Source organism: Triturus cristatus, chromosome 11, assembly GCF_964204655.1.
Source record: "Triturus cristatus chromosome 11, aTriCri1.1, whole genome shotgun sequence".
NCBI classification, from domain to species: Eukaryota; Metazoa; Chordata; class Amphibia; order Caudata; family Salamandridae; genus Triturus; species Triturus cristatus.
The window spans coordinates 1,031,754,331-1,031,778,339 of NC_140594.1; the positions used below are offsets into that span (position 1 = coordinate 1,031,754,331).

At 44.5% G+C, this 24,009-nt stretch overlaps 1 protein-coding gene across 1 annotated transcript in view; it reads left to right on the top strand.

Moving 5' to 3' along the window:
• The window catches only part of C11H1orf162 (chromosome 11 C1orf162 homolog), a 406,379-nt gene extending 397,154 nt beyond the window's left edge, over positions 1 to 9,225 (top strand). The window contains exon 6 of the mRNA XM_085635230.1: positions 6,758 to 9,225. Within this exon, the coding sequence (XP_085491356.1) occupies positions 6,758 to 6,919 (162 nt within the window). The 3' untranslated portion in view covers positions 6,920 to 9,225. The remainder of the gene's footprint in view (positions 1 to 6,757) is intronic.
• The last annotated feature ends 14,784 nt before the right edge of the window (positions 9,226 to 24,009 follow it).

Here is a 24,009-nt window from a genome sequence, read left to right on the forward strand (position 1 = left end):
GATTTTGTTTGTCCCTTATGGTTTACAAATTATTTATAAACTATATTGTGATACTTAAATTGTATGAATTATTTAGTGCACCTTTAATTTGATGTGTGAATATGCTGTAACATTTCATTGTATTAAATTTAGGTTAATAATAAATATTTTAAACTAATTTACTTTTCTATTATATAGTAACATAATTTTACAATTTTCTTAAAGAACAATAAACTTTAATAATGTTCCCTATACTTTCCTACAGATCAATTCAATTTTCAATTTCAAAAACTTTATTTCGGACAAAATGTCCTAAAAAGTACATCACAGAGCAAACATTTTAAATCTAAAATTCCGTCATATTGTCAGTCATAGTAAAAAAATCATAAAAAGCAATGATAATTATACATGCAATTTCAGATTAAAAATACATTACATTTTGGGATATAGGATTTGGAAAAAAGGTAACACAATTAGATTGGAAAGTGCATGGTGCAATAATACATAAATTAGCTAAAAATAGAACCTCTGTATAAAAGGAAACAAAAAGTTCCTATATGTAAAACTATACATGAAGCGGAAAAACAGGAAATGGATTTACACATTTGCTACCGTGCAATCAATTCATTATTGTGAGATCTCAAATAAGCCCTTCTAGTGCACCACATTGAAAACAAAAAACCAGCCACCGAGTATACTATTGGAATTCCTGAGTCAGATTTCAGTATCCTAAAAGCTTCAAGGCAGCACCTACTGCCAAGATTCCTGCAAATCTGAGCCAACCAGCGTCTCCTTGCCTTCTGATAGCCAGAACAACTAAAGAAGACATGGAGCTCTGTTTCCTCGGGGTGGTCACAAACCGGGCACTGGGTCATTTGTTGGTCTCTCCACTTGGATGTAAAACAGCGGAGTGGGAGTACCCCATATCTAAATTGTAAATAGAGCTTCTTAGCCGCTGGTGGAGTAATGAGATCTATTGCCGGTTCAAAGCATGGAGAATCTTTTATTTCTAAAAAAGCACTAGTACATTTCCCGATTCCAGAAAAGGTATTGAGTTGGGTTAGTCTGTAATCTTTGTAGCATGCCTTCATACGACCCTTAGATATTAACGGGCAGGCTGACTCAGGATCAAGCCAGCAATCCCCTAAGCCCATGCTGTATAAGAGGAATTTTATATGGTCAAGCCACGGAATTTTTACAGCACCCCGTGACCTCAATACCTCTGATAACTCCTCCCTATAGGGTATGAGTTCGGGGAAGGTCCATAGGCGACGCCAATACATTATGGGCTTGAGGCTCGCTACTTCAGTTATTGGTATTATACCTGTGTCCAAACGTAACGGAACCAAAGGGGTACTACGAGGTAATCTAAATAACTGTCTTAAAAATTGATTCTCCACCTGCGATAATTTTGTCAAATTTTGGTGGCCCCATAACTCTGCGCCATATAAAGCCCCGCCTCTTGCTTGAGCCCTATAAATTTCAATTGCTGGACTAACAATTCTTTTACTGGACTTATTAAAAACCTTCATGATGCCTCCTGAAGATTGTGCTAGTCTTAGCATAGATTTTGTAATGTGTGCCCCCCATTCCATGGACTCAGTGATTGTAAAACCTAAATACACAAAAGATGACACTCTTTCAAGGGGTTTACCATTTAGAGATGGGTTGGGACGTGTACTTTTTGGACAATTAAATGCCATAAATTTGGTTTTTTGTAGGTTAATTTCTAAACCTCTGTCTCTACAAAACAACTCAAATTTGTCCAAAACCCTTTGTATCCCCATTGGTAATTTGGCAACCAATAGGGTATCATCGGCAAACATCATAGCCGAGATTCTACGGGAAGCTAGCTTGGGGGCATCCAGATCTTTTTCTGCTAGCAGGACATCAATCAGGCCATTAATATAAAGGCTAAATAAAGTTGCCGCGAGCACGCACCCCTGGCGAACACCACGATTGATTGGTATAGGGGCTGTAAGATTACCATCCTTCCCATACCTTATTTGCGCATAGTTGCATTCATGCAGGCGTTTAAAAAGTCGAATTAAATAAACTGGGACCCCCATCTCGACCAAAACCAACCATAATTTCTCCCTTGGTACTAGATCAAATGCTGATCTTAAATCTACAAAAATTAAAAAGAGACTACCCCCCTGCAGACATACAGTTTTCCAATACAATAGTTGTAATCTTAGGACTTGGTCCAGGGTCGACAATTTTTCCCTGAACCCGGCCTGTAAAGCAGACAAAATTTTCCTCTCTTCCATCCATGACTGCAGTCTGAGGAGGAGAACTCTCGCAAAGATTTTTTGGGAAATATCTATTAGACTTATAGGTCTATAGTTGGTCGGGAGGAGTGGGCAGCCCTTCTTAAAAATCGGAATTATTTCCGCGCCAAGCCAGCTAAGGGGAATCTTCATACCTTGCATAATTGAATTAAAAAGCATCCAGAGATATGGAGCCCAGATAGCAGGTTCACTTTTGAAAAGGTCTCCAGGTATCTTGTCCAAACCTGGAGCTTTGCCCGGAGCTATTCTTGCCAGTGCGACCTTTATTTCTTTTATGGTTATACTCAAGCCCGAGTCACCATCAGACGGGGGCTTTGAATCCTCAATACCCTCAGGACAAGGAACTGTTGGTTCACAACCAGGAATAAGATCATCACCGGACTCCTTAGCGTAAAGGGTTTCAAAATGGGCCCGCCAAATCTGTTCGTCTAAATTTGGCTCAACCGCACTTCGAAGAGTGGTTGTGCCAGAATTAGCAATTCCCCAGAATGTCCTCATATCTCTATCTCCTAAAGCAGTTTTCATGATGGCCCAATTTTCGAATTCCCAGCTTTGCTTTGCCTCATGTATAACTGCTTTGTAGTTTGCTCTTGCCGACCGTATTGAAAGGCGGTCTTTGGTTTTAATAGTTGTTACCAAAGCCTTTTTAGCCTGACGGCAAGAGATGTTATACCAAGGGTGGGTAGGCAACTTATCTTTTTTCAGATTTTTTGTTGGGAAAAAGAAATCATAGGTAATTTTTCCTAATTTGTCATAATTTGATTGGGCCTGCTGGAGGTCTATGCCCTCTTTAATCGGGCTAGACAAATTAGACGCATCTATAAAAACCGGGAGCAAGGCATCATATAGGCTGGCCATTCTTACTTCTGATTGGCTAAAATTAGACCATTTCACTCTCTTCCTACAATGCGTGACCACGAGCCTAGAGTCAGAAGGGTTATCTGTATCCAACAGACTCCCCTTATTCAGTGCTTTAAGTTCCACCACTAGAGCAGAGTGGTCACTGTCTAAACGAGGAATTATCTTAAAATCCAACATCCTATCCCAAAAATGTGAATCCATAAAAATATAGTCTAATATAGACCCCCTATTTTTGCTATGGAACGTGTAGCTATTCGATGTCTCTGATAGAGATCTCCCATTGCAAGCTCGAAGAGAATGCCTCATAGTGAGACAACTCATCTGAATCACCAGTGGGGACCATATTTTGACTCTAGGACATCCTGACTCTGGAATTTTTAAAAAGTGATCCTCATCATACAGACCATCAAGTGATAGTCCTTCTAGCGGTTCGAACTGACAATTAAAATCCCCACCTATTATGATCAGCTGGTTCGTGTCAATAGTGCCTAGGAAGGTAGTTAACTCTTCCACAGTGTTAGATTCATTACCTTTTGGGGAGGGTCGTGAATATACTTTTATTAAGACTACAGGAGGCTTTGTGGGGAACCGTAACGAAACACATAAAATGTCACTAGAGCCTGTGTCAATTTGACCCGCAGAACACCCCAAATGGGATCGCACCCAAATTATAAGGCCCCCGGAAGGTCTCCCTTTCCCCCCCCCCCGAAGATGCCAGGATGTTGAAACTGGCATAACCTAATTTGGAAACCTATCTTCTTGCCCAGGTTTCTTGGAACATGCAGATTTCAAAACAATCGATGAAAATTCCTCATTCGGGGTCATCTAGTTTACTGTTTAATCCCGCGATATTCCAAGATAAAACCCTTGTTGCATCGGGATTTGATGGGGTCTTATGTGGGGTCGCAACTGTTATTTGGTTTAGAGAAACATTTATTGGTTCAACACCATCCGTCGGCCTTGAAGCTGAATGCAACAAGTGTTTAGGGTTTTCAGAATGGTCGAACCGCGAGAGAGGGGGACTTATATTTCGGGAGCCAATCAGGCTACCTCTGTCTGGTTCATCCTCAGGCTTGGAATTTGTCCCTATGTGGCTACCCTGGTTCTCTAAATCTAGTGATATCGGAGCTATTCCCACTTTATTAATAGTATTTAACCCCCCCTGTCAGTCCACTCCCTCAAGGGGACTGTACCTGTTACCAGTTGGAATATTAAAAATTGGGTAATTATAAAACAACTGGCCTGGATTTGGGGGTACCGCTCTTCTGGGGGGAAATCTCATTTTCAGCTGATGTAGATGATCTTGATGGTGAGGCCTTATTGGGGGATAGAAATACCCTAGGGGAAGTAGAATAATAGTCCCCCTATTCCTCCCGTGTTCTGTCGCTAAAATTTGCTCAATGATACTTGGATTTCTAAAATTAATTATTACACAATCCCCTTGTATATCCTTGTAGTGTTTCCCAATCCAACCTACCCTTCTTGTGGTTATTATCTCATGGGTATTCTCATAGCCAAAATCACTATGGTTTGCTAACCAATGGATGGTTTTGTGTTTTAGCTCTTGGTGTGTTTCTGTTAATCCCTTTCTCAGTTCTGGGGCTCCTGCAAGAATCAGTACATATGGTGCAGACTCGGGTGGTAAATTTATACTTGGGGGACAGTATGTTTGAATTTTTGAATCTAGCTCATTACAGACCTGATTTGAAGAGCTGTCGACCAACTCCCGCCTAGGGGTGTCCTCCAATGTCGTTCTTCCTGGCAACCGGGGGCGGTCCTGATGCACCAGATTAGTTGGTGCTGAGCAGCGTCCCGCATTGGTAACATTTTCCCCCCTGTCATATGAAGTTTTTCCCTGTAGAGTCGAATTGCAAGAATCTTTGGTAACTGTGGAAGGCCCGGCTTGCATATTGCTCATAGGGGCCTGGGAACTTGGCGTACTTGCTTTGTTGGTTATATCTATGGGCGGCTCTTTATTTTGTACCCATACATTCCGCTTGGCTAACAGCCTATCCAACATTGACATTACAGGGATTAATTCTTCTTTAATAATAGATCTTATTTGCTGTTGAAGATTCGTCATAAGCAATGAAACCCACACGGGCTGATCGTTTGTGGTTTCAGAACTAACCTCGTTTTGGGACCCGCCTTGCTTTCCCTTTTCCTTGACCGCTTCCTGCCCCTTTCTCTTTCTTATAGGTGGTCTCACAATATGTTTGGTTTTTTCTTTGCATTTTCGACCGGGGCAGCGAGGGGCGTCCTCTCTAAGAGGATCCAGGGTCTGAATCACCTCGATTATGGATTGGTCTTTGGCGAGCTCTGGGTCTAGTGCCTGTATGTTAATTGAAGGGTCAGAAGCTTGCGAATGTAGCTCTAGATTTGGGGTAAAAGAAAGGCGCCGTTCTGTGCGCTCTATTTCTGTAGCCACTGCTCCTAATGCTTTCTCTAGCATTCTATCAATAGATGTAGGTTTAGGCATACTAGTTGAAGGAGCAGGGTTATGTTGCCTCACAGTACAGGCCCGCTTCCCCATCTTAAGCACGAATTTGCTAAGGTGTAGAGGATGAACGATAATTAAATAAGTACAGTTTTAATCCCGGGATTTCACACAGTCACAGGATTAACAAAATATATAAACGATTATGATGCTAGCATGGAAATTTAACAATGCATCAATTGATATGTGTGTTCAGTTACTGCAAGCAATCCACAATGCCACCTTGACCACTCACGGAAATCAAACGGAAGAAATAGGGCCCAGCCCAGCCTCTTTTGGCCTCTGACGGCCACGGACGGCCCGCCCTTTGCCCGGGCTTTGCCCGGCGCCGCCCGCGCGCGTCCCGCGACGCGGAGGAAGCCTCTGCCTTTTGAGCGCCTCCGGGCGCGCTGGTGGGCGGAAGTGCTCAGGTGCTGCTAGGGATCCTGGGAGCTGTAGTCTCCCCCGACTGATGTCCTTCGGCGGCAGGGGAGACTAACAGCGTTGCCGCCCCGTTGTCAAGAGTCTAAAGCCAGGTAAGACAGGGTTCTGGTTTCCGTGTCTGTCAGCGTTTGGATGTTGCCCCCCTATGCTTTCCTACAGATCGATCTTTAGTGACAGAGGTGGAGATGGCCATCTACATGTTCAAAGTGACTATCAGTAATTTTCGGACTTTGGTTGTAGGGGGCTGCACCCTTTTATTTTAGTAGGTGGAAACATGTAAATCTGTTCCTTAATGTAAATCCATACTGGGAAATGGTAAAGAGCAAAAATATACATACATAAATACATATATGTGACTAAACATACACATGTATATTAACTTTGTGATTCAGAGTGTTTAATCGCTCAAAAAAAGTAGGCGATAAGAGGACAGCCATATAGAAATTGGATCCTGTCTAAAAAAAGTGCATTGGCTACCAGAATACTAAAATGATCAATTTGATTAAAAAACATATCATGAATACTCCAAAAACATTCAAAATCGAAAAGGGGCACACACAAAAACAATGAGAAACCAAGAGTACTCTGAAAAACAAATAAGTAGGTGAGATTGAAAAATACATTAAAAGAAGGAGATAACTCTAAGAGAAAACCAAAGCCATGCAAATAGACTTTATTTCTGATTTCAAAATGTGTTTAATTGCAGGCATCCAATGAAATTGAAGAAGGTTTAACATATGCCAGGCTGAACTTTCAGCAGAACTCCGAGTCTCAAAAACATGCATCTGACCGAAGAAGGCAACTTGAAATTGACGCTCCTAGCAAGCCTAATGAAGATACATATGCAAGTGTTTCAATAAAAAATTGAATCTGAGTCCATTTGACATGTATTTTGAGTATTAAATAATTTGATATGATTTCCAAGTGTCCAGGTTTCTAAGCGCACGGAAAGAATAATTTATATGACAATTATAAAGGCTGCCATTAGGAGCACACCATTGAATGGACTGTACAAACTAAAGACAACCTCCAGGAGGTCTTTCCTAGAAGGTACAGAGCATTTTTTTGGTTGCAAATGCTCTAATTAGGAGTTTGCTATCGAAAAACTGCTGTCAGCAATGTACTATACCCATTTTAGGAACTTGTAACTTTTTATCAACTCCTAAAATGTGTTTAGAAATGTATAAGAAATCACTATTTGGAAGGGCGTGTCATAGGCATCCCTTAAAACACAGCATTTTCTATCCATATGTATTAATAGTTTAGGACCGGAATAGAGATCATAAATCATTGAAAAGTTACCGATCACCAAGTTGGGGTCGTAAGCCACTGACAAAAGCGACCCCTTCCGCATTGGGAATGTAAAAAAATTGGAAGTAGTTAGTGGTTAACTGGACCACTGCAAACTCTCATACAAATAGAAATAAAAGCAAACATTTATTTTCAAACACAGCCTAGTTTCATTACAGACATGGTGGTTTGCTGACCCAGATAGGCCACTATCCCTATGATGGTATCTAATCGTAGTGAGTTGTAATTTGCAACCAACTAATTAATATTCATGAGGTAGGTTAGATTCCAAATCACCATGCTCCGGATTATTGAAAACTGACCAATTTGAGCATAGGTCGGTTCTTGTGGGCTGCAGGCAGTTTGTGACCAGTAATTTGTGGCTAGATACTTCTACATCGGACCCCTTAGTTTTCAAAGAGTTAAAGACAAGAAAGTAGAAGTTTCTCTGAATTTCTGTCATATCATATTCCATATCCCAGCCAAAAGTACTGCAAGGGATTAGCGCTTAGCCGTTTAGCATATTTGTTGGGGGGGGCAGGTGCTTATTCTATTTTGAAAAAGAACTTCTATTTATAAAAGATGTATAAACTACCCTATATATTTTTAAACATAATAGTGTTTCCCCAATGAGAGATGTTTGATTCCGCAAGGGTGTTTATGTGGTCACATTCTCACTGTGGTAACCAGTGTTGCTTCTCCAAGACTGTAGTCTTTCTGTTAAATCTCTGACTAGAAGAAATGAGGTCAATTGAATTACTTGGACAGATTTGTACATTTTCTTCAGAAAAGGCCCTCTTGTAGCATATTATAATGATTCTGCCTTGATGGCTACATATTCATTTTAACCTCAACACATGATATTCTAATATTCAGTATATCAGGTTCTTAGATGTCTGGGAAGAAAAGTACCAGAAGAAAACAATGTATTGGCAGGCAGATTCCTGGGTATCCAAAGCCATTCTTGTATTATTTTATTTGGAAGTCTCCAAACCAAAGAGTAAAAGATCATCATTTATGCAATCTTGTATTCCATTTATAAGCCAACCATGTATAAAATGTAACATAACTATAATATTTTAGAATGGGATTTCCTCAGGAACTGCAGTGTGTCAATTGATTATGTGTAATATTCTACCCTTGAAGATATTATCATACCACACAGTGACTCTAGTAATGTTTCAAATAATACTAGAGAGAAAAACTGATCTCAGTGGTACCCTACATTTCTTTAACTTGGGTACTAAATAAATGGCCTCCTTGTATACTCTGAGTGTGCTTAAAAGCATAAAATTATTAAAACTAATTGATCATGCAGTACAAGGCTGTGGTCACTCTTGCTAAAAACTGCAGTAAAATGTTGTGTCCTAGTGTATTGAACACTGCAAAAAGGTCCTTCAAAGCAAACCAGGAGCATCTATCACCGGTCACTATTTCTAGAAACTCATTGTTCACTTTTATTCATATTGAGTATACACCATATACAGGACCAATTTGGCAAAGTTTTATGTTTTAGATAATGAATGGTAATTGCTGAATTGTTTTAAACAGATGTCGCTTTGGGATTATTCCTTTTATCATTTATGAGCTAAAGTGTCCCATGATGCACATTACAAGGCTATTGGAGGTCTGTGACCATATTTAGAAATGAGGCGGACGTCCAAATTCCTTTATAAAGACATTGAACTCCTAGGTGACTAGCAATATCATTTTAACACCAAGCAGATGGGTATGTATTCCTTTTAACACATGGTCACACCATTATCCTCCCCACTAACCACTTAAATCCCTGGTATCTTGCTCTTTTATATGACAGAGCTAGTGTGGTTGCAGATGTCAAGAATAAAAGCCAAATCGTTAGTATTACATTAAACACACCAAAAAGTAGTCATTTGATGAACATATATTAAAGTCAGATTAATGTAAGCCAAATTTAAGAAATGTTGTAGCTCAGAATGTGTAGAGTCATGCAGAGTCTTTGGGCCTTATGTAGGTAGCATTCAATTTACCACTTCATAAATACCGAATGTTACCGATTCGGTATTTAAGAAGTGGTAAATTGTATGTAGGTAATAATTCGGTAAATATTACCGATTCGGAGAAATTCGGTAATTACCGAATCGGTATTTACCGATTCGGTAATGGGGCATACTTCCCATTGATTCCTATGGGCTGGAAGGCCCATAGGTATCAATGGGAAGCCAGTCACCATTACCGATTCGGTAAATACCGATTCGGTAATGGGGGGAGAAAATACAAGGGTGGCAGGGTGTCACATTGACACCCTGTTGCACCCCTGATTCTAGCATGTGTGCACATGTGGCGCACATACATGCCCTAAGGGCATGTATGTCTGGCACATTGCACTCTAATGTCAGCAAAATATTGCTTTTTGCAATGTATTCGGTATTTAACACCAACCTCTTATTGGTGGTAAATACCGAATTTTAAATAGTACTTTTCACTCTTGAGAGTGCTCCCTACATTCAGGATTCGGTAATTTTACCGAATCGGTAAATTTACCATTCGGTATTTTTACTGATTCGGTAATTTTACCGATTCGGTAAATACCGAATCCTGACAAATGCCCCCTACATCTCAACTATCTAAATACCGGTCGGTAACGGGGTTTTTACCGAATTTCGGCCGTTACCGACCGGTATTTAGCTTCCTACATATGGCCCTTTGTCTTTACTGAAACGACCCATAGCTTGCACATAAGCATTCTGCCATAAATATTTCCCTTCTGCTGATCATATTTCATTTTCTTAAAAGGCCAATAGAATGCAAAGCCAGTTTTCGTTTTTACTTTTTAAAATGCAGATGTAATTATGCCCTGCTGTTTACTGTCACAATGTTTTTTTAAACAATGTTTTATTTGATGAAATTGTTTGGTTTTATGTATAACTTTTATTCCTACCAACGTAAAGAAATAAAATGATGATACAATTATAAATGTCACCCTGTAACAAATATATATTTTTCACTGAATCCTATCATTTTGGAAATGCAGTGTTTGATCCTAAAGATACGTTTAGTTTCTAATAAAGTTTAATTTTTCAAATTTATGCTACAAGTTTATGTCGCTAATGTTTACATAGTGTTGTTTCTGAAGCTTATTAATAAAAAGAATGGAACCAAGTATGTGTTAAAATTGATTAAGCATCATATAGTAGAGAGTGATTCCGCCACTCACTTTAACAAAGGTCAATGTTCTGCAAATTCAAAAGCTATATATATTCATCGGAATATAACAAGTTTGCTAGTTTTCTCCAAAGTAGTGATGGAGATGGAATAATCATTTTTTTCTTACTTTCACGTAAGTTCTGTGTGCCATGTTGGATTATTGTTTCATTTGAATTTTTAAATGTTCTATTTCATTGTAATTGTAGTACACACAATGTTATGCATGTATTAAATCTGGGTACTTATGACTGATGTTTTATCAAATAAACAGTTTCTGACATTTAGAGGCGGTCCCTAAAGCAGGAAGAAATGCCCTGAAGCCTGATTCCTGTTTGCAGTATGTACGTCCTCCTTATTTAGACTTCAGATCAAAAGTTGAGGAAGAGGGTATAAGGTGACTCCGTTACAGTGTTTTCATTTTTTTTTGTACACTGACAGTAATGCCCTATTACTTGCAGATAATCTTCATTACTCCTGGTCCAGTTGTTCTCGTCCCATTCCTTACAAAGTGGAGATGACCATCTCCATGACAGAAAAAAAGAACAAGAGAATGCTGGGACACCTAACCCCACTCAATCCAAGTTGTACCTAACCAGCATTCTGCCTGAACTACCAAGCCAACAACAGGAAGGCTGGCTGGGAGGAAGGGAGGGGCGTACGGAAATAGGATGAGGACAGCGAATAATGAAGATTACCGCTGAGTAATAGGGCATTACGTCCTGGTCCCTCCTGCCCTCGTCCCATTCCTTACAAAGTGGAGCATACCAAGGCCAGAAACCCGGCCTTCCAAACTCCCACGAACACCAGGGACACCACACCGAAAGCAGCATTCCAAAAGAAGCAAACAGGAGAACCACAGGAAAGAAACACAGGCAGGATCGCACAACCCCTCATGCCCCTAACCAAACAACTGGGTCGAATCCCCCAAAACAAGCAGGCGATGACCAATAAGAGCAAAACAAGGAGCCAAAACAAGGAGCCAAACCATGAAGCCGCCACCCAAAGGGCAGACTACGCACACAGTGAACACCTCCGAACCAACCACAGAGGAGGAGAACCCAACAACAAAGGACCAGAGACCGACCCCACCAGAAGGACAGCGACAAGACCACTGATAGAAGAAGACCCAAGGCAACGGACACAGCAAGAAGCCAGGGCCACACCAAAATGGATACATGACCCCCAGCCACGGCCAGAAAGGAGGAAAAGCACAGAGACCCACGCCCAAAGGGAACCCCCGGAAGGGCCGAACCAACCAGGACCCCCCAAAACAACCAGCAGAAGAGGGCCCGAAGAAGCAGAAGGACCCACATGGCAAAATAAATACGGAAGGGCCCCCGACTCGCAAGAAGGCTGCCAAGGTCAGGAACACCACACAGCACCTAGAACCAGCAGCAGTAACAACAGAGAGCGACCCCCCGCAGACAAGGGAAGAACACCCCACACCACCAAAAGGAACCCCCAACTACCCCTCCAGAAAGCAGAGGGGAGCATCAAGAGACTGAATGAGGGGTGGGGCCGGCGATCAACATGGCTGTCTAACCTGAAAGCTCCGGAGCCGCCGAGCGCAAAATGTCATCTGCCGGCTAAAACCACTCCTGAAGCAAGCCGCCGACATCATCAAATAGCAGTTGAAGGGATCAAGAATGCCCCGGTATGAACAATAACGCTCGGGGATACTGGCAAGATGACGATCTACTCGCGGCGATCCTGAGCCCGGCGCGGCCCTCGGAGTCCCCGAGTCGACAGGGGACTCGGGTGAGTCTGAGGGCGGGGCCACAATCATGCGGTTTCTGCCAGGTATCCCCCCCGGAATAACCCAAAGCGTGGTGCTGTAGAAGCGGATCACAGCAAGCCTCGGTTCAACTGCCTGCACCGCTGACCTAAATGGACCGGATCCGATGTGCAGCGCAGCGATCCAGATGACGCCTTGTTCTCCGATCCCGGGGCCCGGTAGGAGCCTGCTTGGGCTGGAGCAATCGCGACGCCCCATTGTATGCGCTAGGAAAGTACACCAGTAGCTGCTCTGCTACAAGTTGAATCGCAGAGGCACACCCGGTCGCACATCTGTTTTTTCAAAGGGCTCTTGACCATGTGGAGCTGGAAAGAGTTTAAAAGTAAACTAGGATATTACAGTGACTTTAAAGCTATCTGCAACTTGTGCAATTTTAAATCCTTACCAAGCTGATGTAGAGGAGACGCTAAGAATGTGCCCCGCATTGCTGCAGGATTCTGGGACACACAGCCACTCGCATTCATTTCTAACTTGGTCCAGGCTGCTAAATAAAGCATAGCTACACAGCATTGGGCCATATTCGCAAGGAGCTATCACTGAATTAACGGCACTTTATCACAGCCATAGTCGTGATAAACTTACCTCCCCATTCACAAGCTGGGGCTAACAGCCCACAGCACCAGTTTACCCGCTATAGCAGCCGCAAAAAAACACCACAGAGGATCCCCGCAACTATCGCTAATGTGATGCAGAGTAGGCGTTCCCGTGCCGCGACATCACCACCCCTCAACATTCTCAACGACCTGCCCGATAGGCGATAAGAACACAAAACCGGCGATAAGGTGCGTCAGCACCAGGAAATCTACAACTGCTCTGACCTGGTGTTAATGCGGCGGCGATCGATGGTCCCTGAGCGCTGAATCGGGAGCGCGGACTGCCCTGCGTGTGCCCTTGCATAGGCGCAACGCTTTAGGTGGGGCGGCCATGATTTCATAGGGAGTGGAGCTGCTGAGGAGTGGCAGGCGGCCGATTCCTGAGTCGCCCCCCCCCCCGACGAGGCGAGGAGGACTTCCTGCTACGCGAGGGGCGCAGTAAATGAGCAGCGGCTGGAGGCGAGTGAAATACGCATTGGACAACAAAGGAAGACCCACACGCTTACAGGAGTTTCCTGAAGTCCTGCCAGGAGAGCTGGGGCTCACGTCTGACTTTGCTGCCTGCACTGTTGACCTGGTGGTGGTGAGCGAGAGGACGGCTCGCTGCTGATTCGGCTCTGCCTCTTCCAAATCCTCATGTACCAAGGGCAGGCTTGGTCTGTGCTCATGTAGAGTTTCCTAAACAGATTTAGGACTGCGCGTGTGAGCTGACCTAAGGAAAAGATTGTGAGCTGAAGTCAAGCTGCTGAAATAAAGCTTGATGAGATTTTGAGCAGCAGCGTGTAAGAAAGAGATGTCTGGCCTTGAAACGCAGCTTGACAGGAGAAAATGAGCTTCGCCCATGGCTTAGAGTGCCCTTCGGGTGAGCAGTCGCTCTGTCTCGCTAGTACAGGAAGGTATGAACCAGCTGCGAACAATCACAGATTGTGTTCACTGAAAGGTTGAGTCTCCCGATCGCAGTATGACCCCCTTCGCATATTCACTTTGTAGACATAAAGCACTGAGTAGCCAGAGTCGGACATATTGTTGGCAATGGTTGTTAAATCGCAAAAGGTGAGCAGAGGGGCCGACTGGACATCAGACATTGTTTTCCTCCTCATCTTGTTTTTCTATGCTTATTAAATGGTTGGGCCCCGGAGGTTTGGGATCGCCATCGGCGTAAATCCTGAGTAAACCCTGGAATTCGAGCCTATCAAAGCAAGCTACTTGCTTCATATTGCTAAATATGATATAATATTATAATATTAATATAATGTAATTGCTCCCCCACAGACTATTGTTTTTGGATTTTATCTTTTGCTTTTTGAGGTTTGTGTTTGTTTACCTATTTAATTTGCTCCAACTTTACGATGTAATCTGTTTTGCTACCTAATCTGCTCTTGATTTTTAATTCCTCCCTTGGTCATCCTACTCCCATATTTTATCGTGCTTGTTTAACTACTTTATGTGATCCATATTTTCACTGGAATCTGCTTTTACTATCTTATCTGCGCCTCACTGTATTTCCTCGCCTATTTGCCCCCTTGCTTGATTCATCACATCTACCGTGCTTGTTTTACCTTTTCTACCCAACTGAACATCAATGATGTAATTCTGTTTTGCCCTCAAATCTGCTCCTGATGTTATTCCTCTCTCGCTTAACACTACCTCCTTATCTTGCCCCCGATTTTTCGACCCCACACTCTCTTTTCTCTGTCTCCCTCTCACGTCCACCCAAAATGCCCCTTCACAGTACTGACCATCACCCTCAGGAACATACCCTCTCTAAACACGGCCCCAACTCCTGGACCATTCTCTACCCCCCAAATCTCTCCAAACAAGCAAGGAAAAATTTCAAACATAAACTCCTCATCCGCAACCCTGAAACACTCATTGTCGATAACTACCTCAGCCTCACCTCCCCCATTATGACCAACTACATCTTCTACTCCAAACGCCCTTCCAAATGGAAGAGCATCTTCCTCCAACACCTCCCTATCTCTAAATCAATCAATATCCCATATGGATTTAAAATATCCACCGCTCCCTCCCCAGCCTTTCAGGGTGATATTGATATCTCCATCTTCAAAAGAGGTAATATCCTTATACAAGCCTCGCCTTCCCACCTCTCTATCTTTGAACTCCACTTTAGCACTATGTCTCTCCTCCTTAACCATTCAGCGCCTAACACTCCTCCTCCCCAAGCGAACAGAACCCCTCAAACCTCTTCCTCCCCCCTCCCCCCACTCTACTTTCACTCTCAACCTCCAAAAAATGACCTTACCATCTCCCTGTCTTTACCCCCCTATTGATAATGACTACCCCAATCCCCAGTTACCTACTTCTCATTCCCCACGTATCTCTCTCTCTCCCCCTAACCCCCTTAACATTTACTCCTCGGACCCCTCCTTGAATAACGGTAGCCCCAAACTCCTGTCACCTTCTTATCATTCCCTTCCCATGACCCTCCCTCCCCCTGACCTAACCACTCACTCCACCGTCTTTTCCCCGCAATCACCTATCACAACTCCTCACCCCCCTACCCCTACCAATCCCATACACTCTCTGCTCCTCCCCTTACCCTCTACCCACCCCCCTCAGGCTCTACCTACCCAACCCCCCAACCCCCAATAAACACCCATCTTCCTCACACCCCCTCTCCCCAACCCTCAATAATCACACATCCCCATCACACCAATATATTTGTTTCTCACTCGCTTCATGCCCTTTTATCCTCTCTGACCACATCACCTGCAGATTTCTGCCCCCTGTTTAATGTAAATGTAAATGTGAAGTATTTGTATAGCGCACAGCTACCCTGAGGCATCCCGGCGCTTGTACTCATACCGCAGTGGAACCCTTCCTGGTATTTCCTGTGAGATGTCCACTCCTGGGCACCCCAAGGTGAAAGCCAGGCATCCTTAGTGCTGTGGGGGCCGTTGTGAAGATTAAGCAAGCTATTGCCCAGAGTTGCAGCGTGGAACCCACGATTAGAATAGGCACCAAGGAGAGAATTATCAGGTCCGATAGAATTGAATCCAATACCCGCCCAGGCGGGGGATTGAACCCTGGTCCCGGGCCAGAACTCTGCATCAGGGTCTGCCTGCTCTAACCATTGAGCCACACTTCTCCACTTTAAGCTAACCCCTCCACTCTCACTTAACAGATCTGCCAGCCATCACTCCATACCTACTACCCTATCTCCCCCCTCATACAGTAGGCCTCCACCCGCAACTAATCAAGACCACTCCCTATCCCCAGACCATTCTCCTCCCACCTCCCACGCCCCTTCATCACTTCCCTGTACCCGGACTACCCCAAGCCTACACAACACTGTACTCGTCCTATCTACTTTAACTTCCGAACCCCTCACTCCTCCCAGCCCCATCACCGCTCACCCCACACCATCTACCACATCTCCCCCCTCTCACATTAGTCCACCCTCTGCAAATAACTCAGACCACGCACTCCCGATACCTCCCCTCTCCTCAATTGCCCAGATCCTACACAACATTGAATGTGACCTATCTAATTTAACTACGGAATTTGCCCAACTCAGAAAAGACTTCTTTGTCCACAGCACCAGAACCCTCCCTCACCATAAAACCACCATCCTCCCTCCCTCAAACATCCCCAATAACAAACACAACCTTTGAAGATCACTCCCTCTCCGATGCCGTAAGTATAGACCTCTCCGCACCTCGAACCATCTCTCCCCATCCGACCTCGCCGACCTATGTAACTCCTATCTTACTAATCTGCCAACCACCAACCCTCCACTCCCTTATGCCCCCATCCCTGTTATCATAGGGACAAATAGAACCCTCTCATCCCCCGCTTCCCCCAGACCACCACCTCAACTTTCGCTGATCCACTCTTGCCCACCCTCCATACCCAACCCCACACCACTGAAATGCATGCTAGTTAGCTGTCGCTCTGTGGTCCTACCTGCCACGGAAATCTCGGAAACCATCCTGAGTGAATCCATTGATATTGCATTCCTCACTGAAACCTGGCTAAATGACCACTCAAGGAGCATACTTGACCTTCCCCCCCCCCCCGGCATACTCTATTCTTAGAAAAGACAGACCTAACAGAGTTGGGGAAGGGCTAGCCATTATCTTCAAAAAGGAACTTCAGATTTCCCTTATCACTAACCCAGGCTACGCCTCATGCGAATACCTGGAAGCAGAACTATTAACTCAAAACTCCCGCCCAATTCATCTACACAACATCTATCGTCCCCCGGGACCACCACAGCCCTTCATTGAGGACTTATCTGATCTACTGGCGCAATCAGCATTATCCAACTCAAAAATTCTCTTTCTTGGGGATCTTAACCTCCATTGGAATGATACCAATGACCCCACCATCTCCCTCCTCACTACACTTCTTGAAATCAACGAACTCAAACAACTCTGCCAATCTCCAACTCACACTAAAGGATCCATACTTGACGTCATTCTGACTTCCGTTACCAATATCATCTCCACTGACTGGTCCGACCATCACCTTATACTCTTCACCATTGCTACCTCAGCAATCCTCCCTGCACCTAAAACTACCAGACCTAAGAAATTGACCAGAAACCTAAAAGGCATCCCCCAGGAGTTCTACAATCGAAACTCCAAGCTCAACTTCTTCTCATTCCCCCATCCCAAAATGTGAATGAGCTCACTGAACTATTTAACAACACTGTTACAGATATTCTTGACCAACTAGCCCCGCCTAAACTCAAAAACCAAAGAAACACCCCCTCAAACTCTTCGTTTAATACAGAGATAAATAATGAGAGACGGGCACTCAGACTGTCTGAAAGAACCTGGAGACACCATCCCTCTCCCTCCCATCTTGCACTTCTCAGACAAGCCAGATCCACTTACAAAAAACACATCCTCAAGGAAAAAGCATCCTTCTTCCGCACTCAACTTTACTGTGCCAAAAACAGACCCAGGGAACTCTTCAAAATCATCAGTAACCAAACTTCACCCGCACCTCCAAATATGACAGCCTCATCAGACAGATGTGAAGAAATTGCCCACTTCTTCTCGGAAAAATTGCCAAAATTGACCAATCCTTCCTTCCCACACAACTATCCTCCAACTCCCAATCCAATCCTGTCCTCACCTCTAATACCTACTCCACATCCCCCCTTCCAGACGACACACACTCTCCTCTGCCCTCTATCCTACCGCTCCCCAGCGAGCCTCCTCACCCGCCCATTTCCATACCCCCCCACCACTCCACAGACCTCTCACCTTCTACATCTCCAGTAACCAACTCCCCTAAATCTCAATTTAAGAACAATGCCTCCTTGCTCAACTTTCTCCTCGTCACTAAGCTTGAAGTCCTCAATATAATTGGCAATCTAAAACCGTCCTCCCACACAAAAGACCCAATACCCTCCAACCTTGTCCCTGCCCTTAAGCACATCATCACCCCATTGTGGACCAAAATCATCAACACCTCTCTCTCCACGGGCTGTGTCCCCTCCTCCCTTCAGCTTGGTCAAATCTCGCCCATAATCAAAATCCCCAATGCTGACCCCAATGACCTAAATAATCTCCGCCCCATCACTAACCTCCCCCTTCTCTCAAAGGTACTTGAAAAATGTGTCCTACTACAACTAGACAAACACATAGAAAATGTCAACCTTCTCGACCCCTTTCAATCTGGCTTCAGAAAAGGCTGCAGCACCGAAACAGCAATGCTCAATGTCATAGATGACATTCATCAATCACTTGACAATCGCGAGACCTGCCTTCTTATCCTTCTTGATCTCTCCGCAGCATTCCATACAGTCAACCATTCAGCCCTACTTAATGTGCTTAGGAACCGTTTCGGCCTTAATGGCACCGCCTACAAATGGTTCATTTCTTATCTACAACACCCTACTCAGCAAATCAAAATTCAAAACTGTCTCTCTACCCCCACTCCTGTCTCCCTTGGAGTCCCCCAAGGATCTATTCTCTCTCCCTCCCTCTTTAACCTCTTTATGGAACCCCTCACCCTCCTTCTTAACCAAGCAGGCATAAATTACCACCTCTACGCCAATGACACCCAAATCTATTACAAGATTAAAACTCATGCTGACATCTTACACCTGAAAAACACCCTTACCAAGATCCAAACCTGGTTCCATTCCAATCATCTCAAACTCAACCCTAACAAAACCGAAATCATTCTCTTCTCCCCCAAAAATAACCCTCTACCCGTTCAATCATGGATCCCTGACCTCAATGCACTCAATTGCTCACTCACCCTGTCCAACTCCGTCAAATCTCTTGGCATCACTATCGACAACACCCTAACCCTTAATGTTCACATCAAAAACTCTGCCAAAGGAGCCCTCTTCACTCTCCGTCACCTCAAGAAAATTAAACCATTCATACCCACCGATGATTTCAAACTCGTAGTTCAGTCGCTTGTTCTGTCACGTATTGATTATGGTAATGCCATCCTTAATGTGATCCCCAAAGTACACCTAGCTCCAATCAAAGCTGTGCTCAACCTTGCTGCCAGGCTCATCACGGACTGCAAACGCTTCGATCATATATCACCGGCTCTCAAATCTCTTAAATGGCTCCCTATCGAAGGCAGATCTGCCTACAAAACCGCCTGCATTACTCATAAAGTCCTCCACAAAAACACTCCACATTACCTCTCAAAGAAACTCCACACTGCGGGCTCCACTCGACCTCTGAGAAGCACCAACACCCTACTCCTAATCCCACCACTGCATAAAAAGAAAGCTACACAATCTCGCTCCTTCTCTGGCAATGTCCCTATTATCTGGAATGCCCTCCCAAAAAAACCTGCGCTGTAATCCCTCCTATTCTAGTTTAAAAAAAGAACTCAAAACCCACCTCCTCAATTATTATTGGGGTTCCTAACCTCTGTCCTACTCCTGATTTCTTATCTATCACACAATATTTGTTCAGTAATTTTATACCCTGTTCTCCTGTTTCACCATTTACCTAATTACTTAAATGTATAGCTCCTGCCCCTGTTTTATTTATCTGGTTTTGTATAATGCTCATGTTGTCTGTACTTTGTAAATTTTTGTTGCACTACCTTTCATGTGATTTTATACCCTATGTGCCTTATACTATCCTTATCTTGTAAAGCGCTCTGATACCTCTGGGTCTAGCCAGCGCTATATAAAACCTTCAAAATAAATAAATAAATAAATAAATAAAGACTCAACAGGCCCCAACCAAAGCAGTAGACAAAGGATCAACATGACCAAGCACAGGACCAACCCCAACACACTAGGGGAGGCCCCCAGCAGACCAGCCCAGACAAAAGAGGACAAGGCCTGCCGAAAGAACCAAGACACTGACCCAGAGGACCAACCAAGGACAGGCCCAGATAGATCAAACCAGGAAGAGAGGGAGCAGGGTTAAAGAGCAAGCTCACCCCCAACCTGACAGCCCCGGCCATCAGAGAGCCCAGAGGACACCACCATAGAAACCTCCAGAGGTGGACTAGGCCATGGGGCAGGAATGTCCAGCACCAACCACCAGTGGAGACACTGGACCACAGCCCAAAACCACCAGAGAAGGACCCTGGGCACAAGGACAGGCCAACAGGCCAGGATCGAGACAACCACCCCAAAAGCAGGGGAAACCGAGACAGAAGCCCGGCCCCCCGCCGAAGTAGGCATGGAAGAGGCCAGAATCACAACCCCCCACCAAAACGAGGCCAACAGGAACCCGCCCAAGGAAAAGCAAGGGACTGACCCCAGCAGACCCCGAACCAGACCAGGGCAGAATACCAAGAGCCGGGCGAGGCAAAACCCCCAAGGCCACCGAGACCAAGGGAACCCAAAAACGAAACAGGGCCTCCAGGGAAGAAGCTGCCACAAACAACTCCCACCAAGGGTGATACCCACAACCAGAAACCCAGGGGTCGACCACAGAAGAGAAACACAGGATTGGGTCATAACAAGCCACTGGGCACTGTAGAAGAACCCGAAACAGGGAAGGGGGGATCCCCATCCAAATCAACAGCTGACCAACCTGCCAGGACGGCAAAGAATTACACCAAGGAACCACCCTAGGTGAGACCCAAGAGCAGCTGCAGAAGGGTAAAAACATGAGAGAAAAAACAGAACAGCCCACAGCCCAAGCCCGCAGATGCCCCCACAAATACCCAAGAAGCCAGCAGATGGAACAACAGACACGCCAGCAAGACACAAGGCCACCAACACGGTGCCCCCACCCCCGGGAGGAGCGGCACAGGGCTTCAGACCAGAAACCCCAAACAATTGAGGGTACACAGAAAGGCACAGGATCCAGCCACAGCCACCCCACACAGGGAACTCAAAGTGGCAGGAAGACAAGGAGGGATCCAAGCAGCTCACACCTGCATGCCAACGCCCAGGCACAGAGTATAGGCCAAATGAAAGGGAAAGAAGGCCGGCCCGGTCCTCAGCAACACCAGGCACAGGATCGCTGACTGCGAGAGGCCCGAAAGACCCACACCCAAACCAGGCGAGAAAGTGCAGCACACCATTATACAACTGCTCTCGCTATTCTGCAAAACGGTATGAAAGTGTGTAATTGAAGTTTAAAATATGGTCAAGTAAAAAAAAAAAAAAACTGCGACAGTAGGGAATTCCAGTAACAAGAGTACAAGATTTGGGCACAGATGGTCAATTTATGGAATGTATAGCCTTTTTAAATGTTTTTTCAACTCCAAATAATTTCACTTTTCTCAATACCACATGAATACACCCCACATAAATCCACTCTCTGCCACATAGCAAAAATCTACATAAATACACTCCACACCATGCCACATAAATCCCCTCAACATATTTTCCCTCAGTACCACCCAGTTCCACTCCACACAATTCAACTCTAAATAGATACATCCCACACCACATAATTCCACAACAAAACACATAATTCCACTTCACAACAAAATTCACTACACACCACATACATCTAATCCACACCACATAATTCCACTCCACTACATACCATTCCACAGCACACAATACCACACCACATAATTACACTCCGTGACACAAAATACCACTCAACATAATTCCAGTACACTCAATACTACTTAATTACTATCTACATATTTCCACTCTGCACCATGCCACATAATTCCACTACACATACCTCCTCTCAGCACCACACAATTCCACATGACACAATTCTACAACAAACAATTCCATTCCAACCTACAAAATTCCACTCCATGCCACATACATTCACTCCACTCCGTAACACATAGCTAAAAAGCGTTGTCATTGACAACACCATTAGCTTTCGGATTGTCGAGATCTATTGGCTTTCCCATTGATTGTTATTAGTTCAGAGGCTGCTAATGAGTGCAGTGGGGCTCATGTAATATGTGCCCTCTGCATGAGGAGGTGAGCAGCTATTAAAGAGCCAACCCCTTAGGCTGCTATGAAAACCCGGTGGGAACTCCTGGAATCAGATGTTCCCTTTAGCAGTGTGTTGCAGAGTGGAACTTGTCCCAAGGACTGACTCAGTGTCAGAATAGTTCCACCAATCACCGTGTCTTTCAGTTGATACAAGAGATGTGATGGTTGCCAGTGTCGCAGTTCACTGAGAGAACTAATAACACAAGGGTCTAAGTCTAGGACCTGTCAGTGTAATGTCATCAGTAGGAGCTATTGATTCAAAGTAGGAGTACAGTGTCAGTTTCCTCCAGTGCCTGAGTTACTGGTGGCATTTTTTTACTGATAGCAATATCGGTCATCTACGGGGATTCCTCAGGAATAGTTGCACACTTTAAGCCCTGCATAACTTGCATTGTATCCAAGCTATATAACTTCACTGGACTAGTGTATGACAATGCCTCTAATACTGCACTTGTGTACTATTAGGCAGACTTATTATAGGTGCAGGCTCTTAGCCTCATCTGCAGCTCTTGGGGGTCCCTTTTTCTTCCTGACTTCCTGGTCTCCTCTCTTACCAGATGCTGGAATTGGCCCTTTTTGCAGGGATGTCCCCAAACTGTTTGCTTCTTCCTCCTATTTTTCCTGACCTGTTTTTGTTGGGCATTGGACTCTGGGCACTTTACCACGGCTGATTGGTGCTAAAGTGCATATGCTGTTTATCCATGCTTGGCATATTTTTTTTACTTGTAATTTACTAGTGAAGTGCACCGAGTGTGCCATGGCCTGTAAAACAAATGCTACTACTGGGCTTGCAGCACTGGATGTGCCACCCACATGAGCAGCCCTGTAAATGTGTCTCAGACCTGCCACAGCAGTGTCTGCGCACGCAGTTACCAACTGCCATTTTGAGTGCACCCACTTGCCAGGCCCTAACCTTCCCTTTTCTTACAAATAAGACACCCGTACAGTAGGCCCAAGGTACCCCCATGGGCAGGGTGCATTGTATGTGAAAGGTAGGACGTGCTGGTGTGTATTACATGGCCTGATAGTGAAATACTGTATATTTAGTTTTTCACTATTGCGATGCCATCTGTCCCATAGGTTAACATGGGAGCTGCACTGTAACATTTTACAAGTGTAACTTTCCATTGGGACAAGGTGTGGAAATGGAGTTTAGGCTGTCTGAACTCAGAATTCAATATCATGCCTTTGAATAAAGGTGTTTTTTTAATTGAGTGTTTGCAAATGCCACTATAATAAAGTGGACATTTTCTTGCTTTACATGTCTGTGTACCTTTGACTGATTGTGTATTGAGCGTCTGGTTTTGGAGTGACAGGAGTGGAGATGTGCATTCATTCAAGACAGTCCCAGGGGTGGGGGTGGGGCTGAGGTATACCCTGCCCTTCCTGTGTGACTCATAGCTGAGCTGAATAGACCTGGTCTGCATTTAGAGTTGTGGGAGAAATTTCACTAGCACCTGAATAGGCTGGGACAAAGAGAAAATGGGGTATAAATATTTTGATCTCAATCCCCAGCGAATTAGATCACTTCTGGACTGCAGAGGAACCTTTGCCAAGGAGAAGAGCTGGAAACTGTAAGGAGTAATACTACCCCTTTGCTATGGGTGCTTTGGTGGGTTGGCTTGCTGTTGATGCTACTGCCAAAGAGAGCATAAAGACTGAAACTTTGCTGTGAACCTGCTTGAAGAAGAATCTACAAGGGCTTGTGTGTG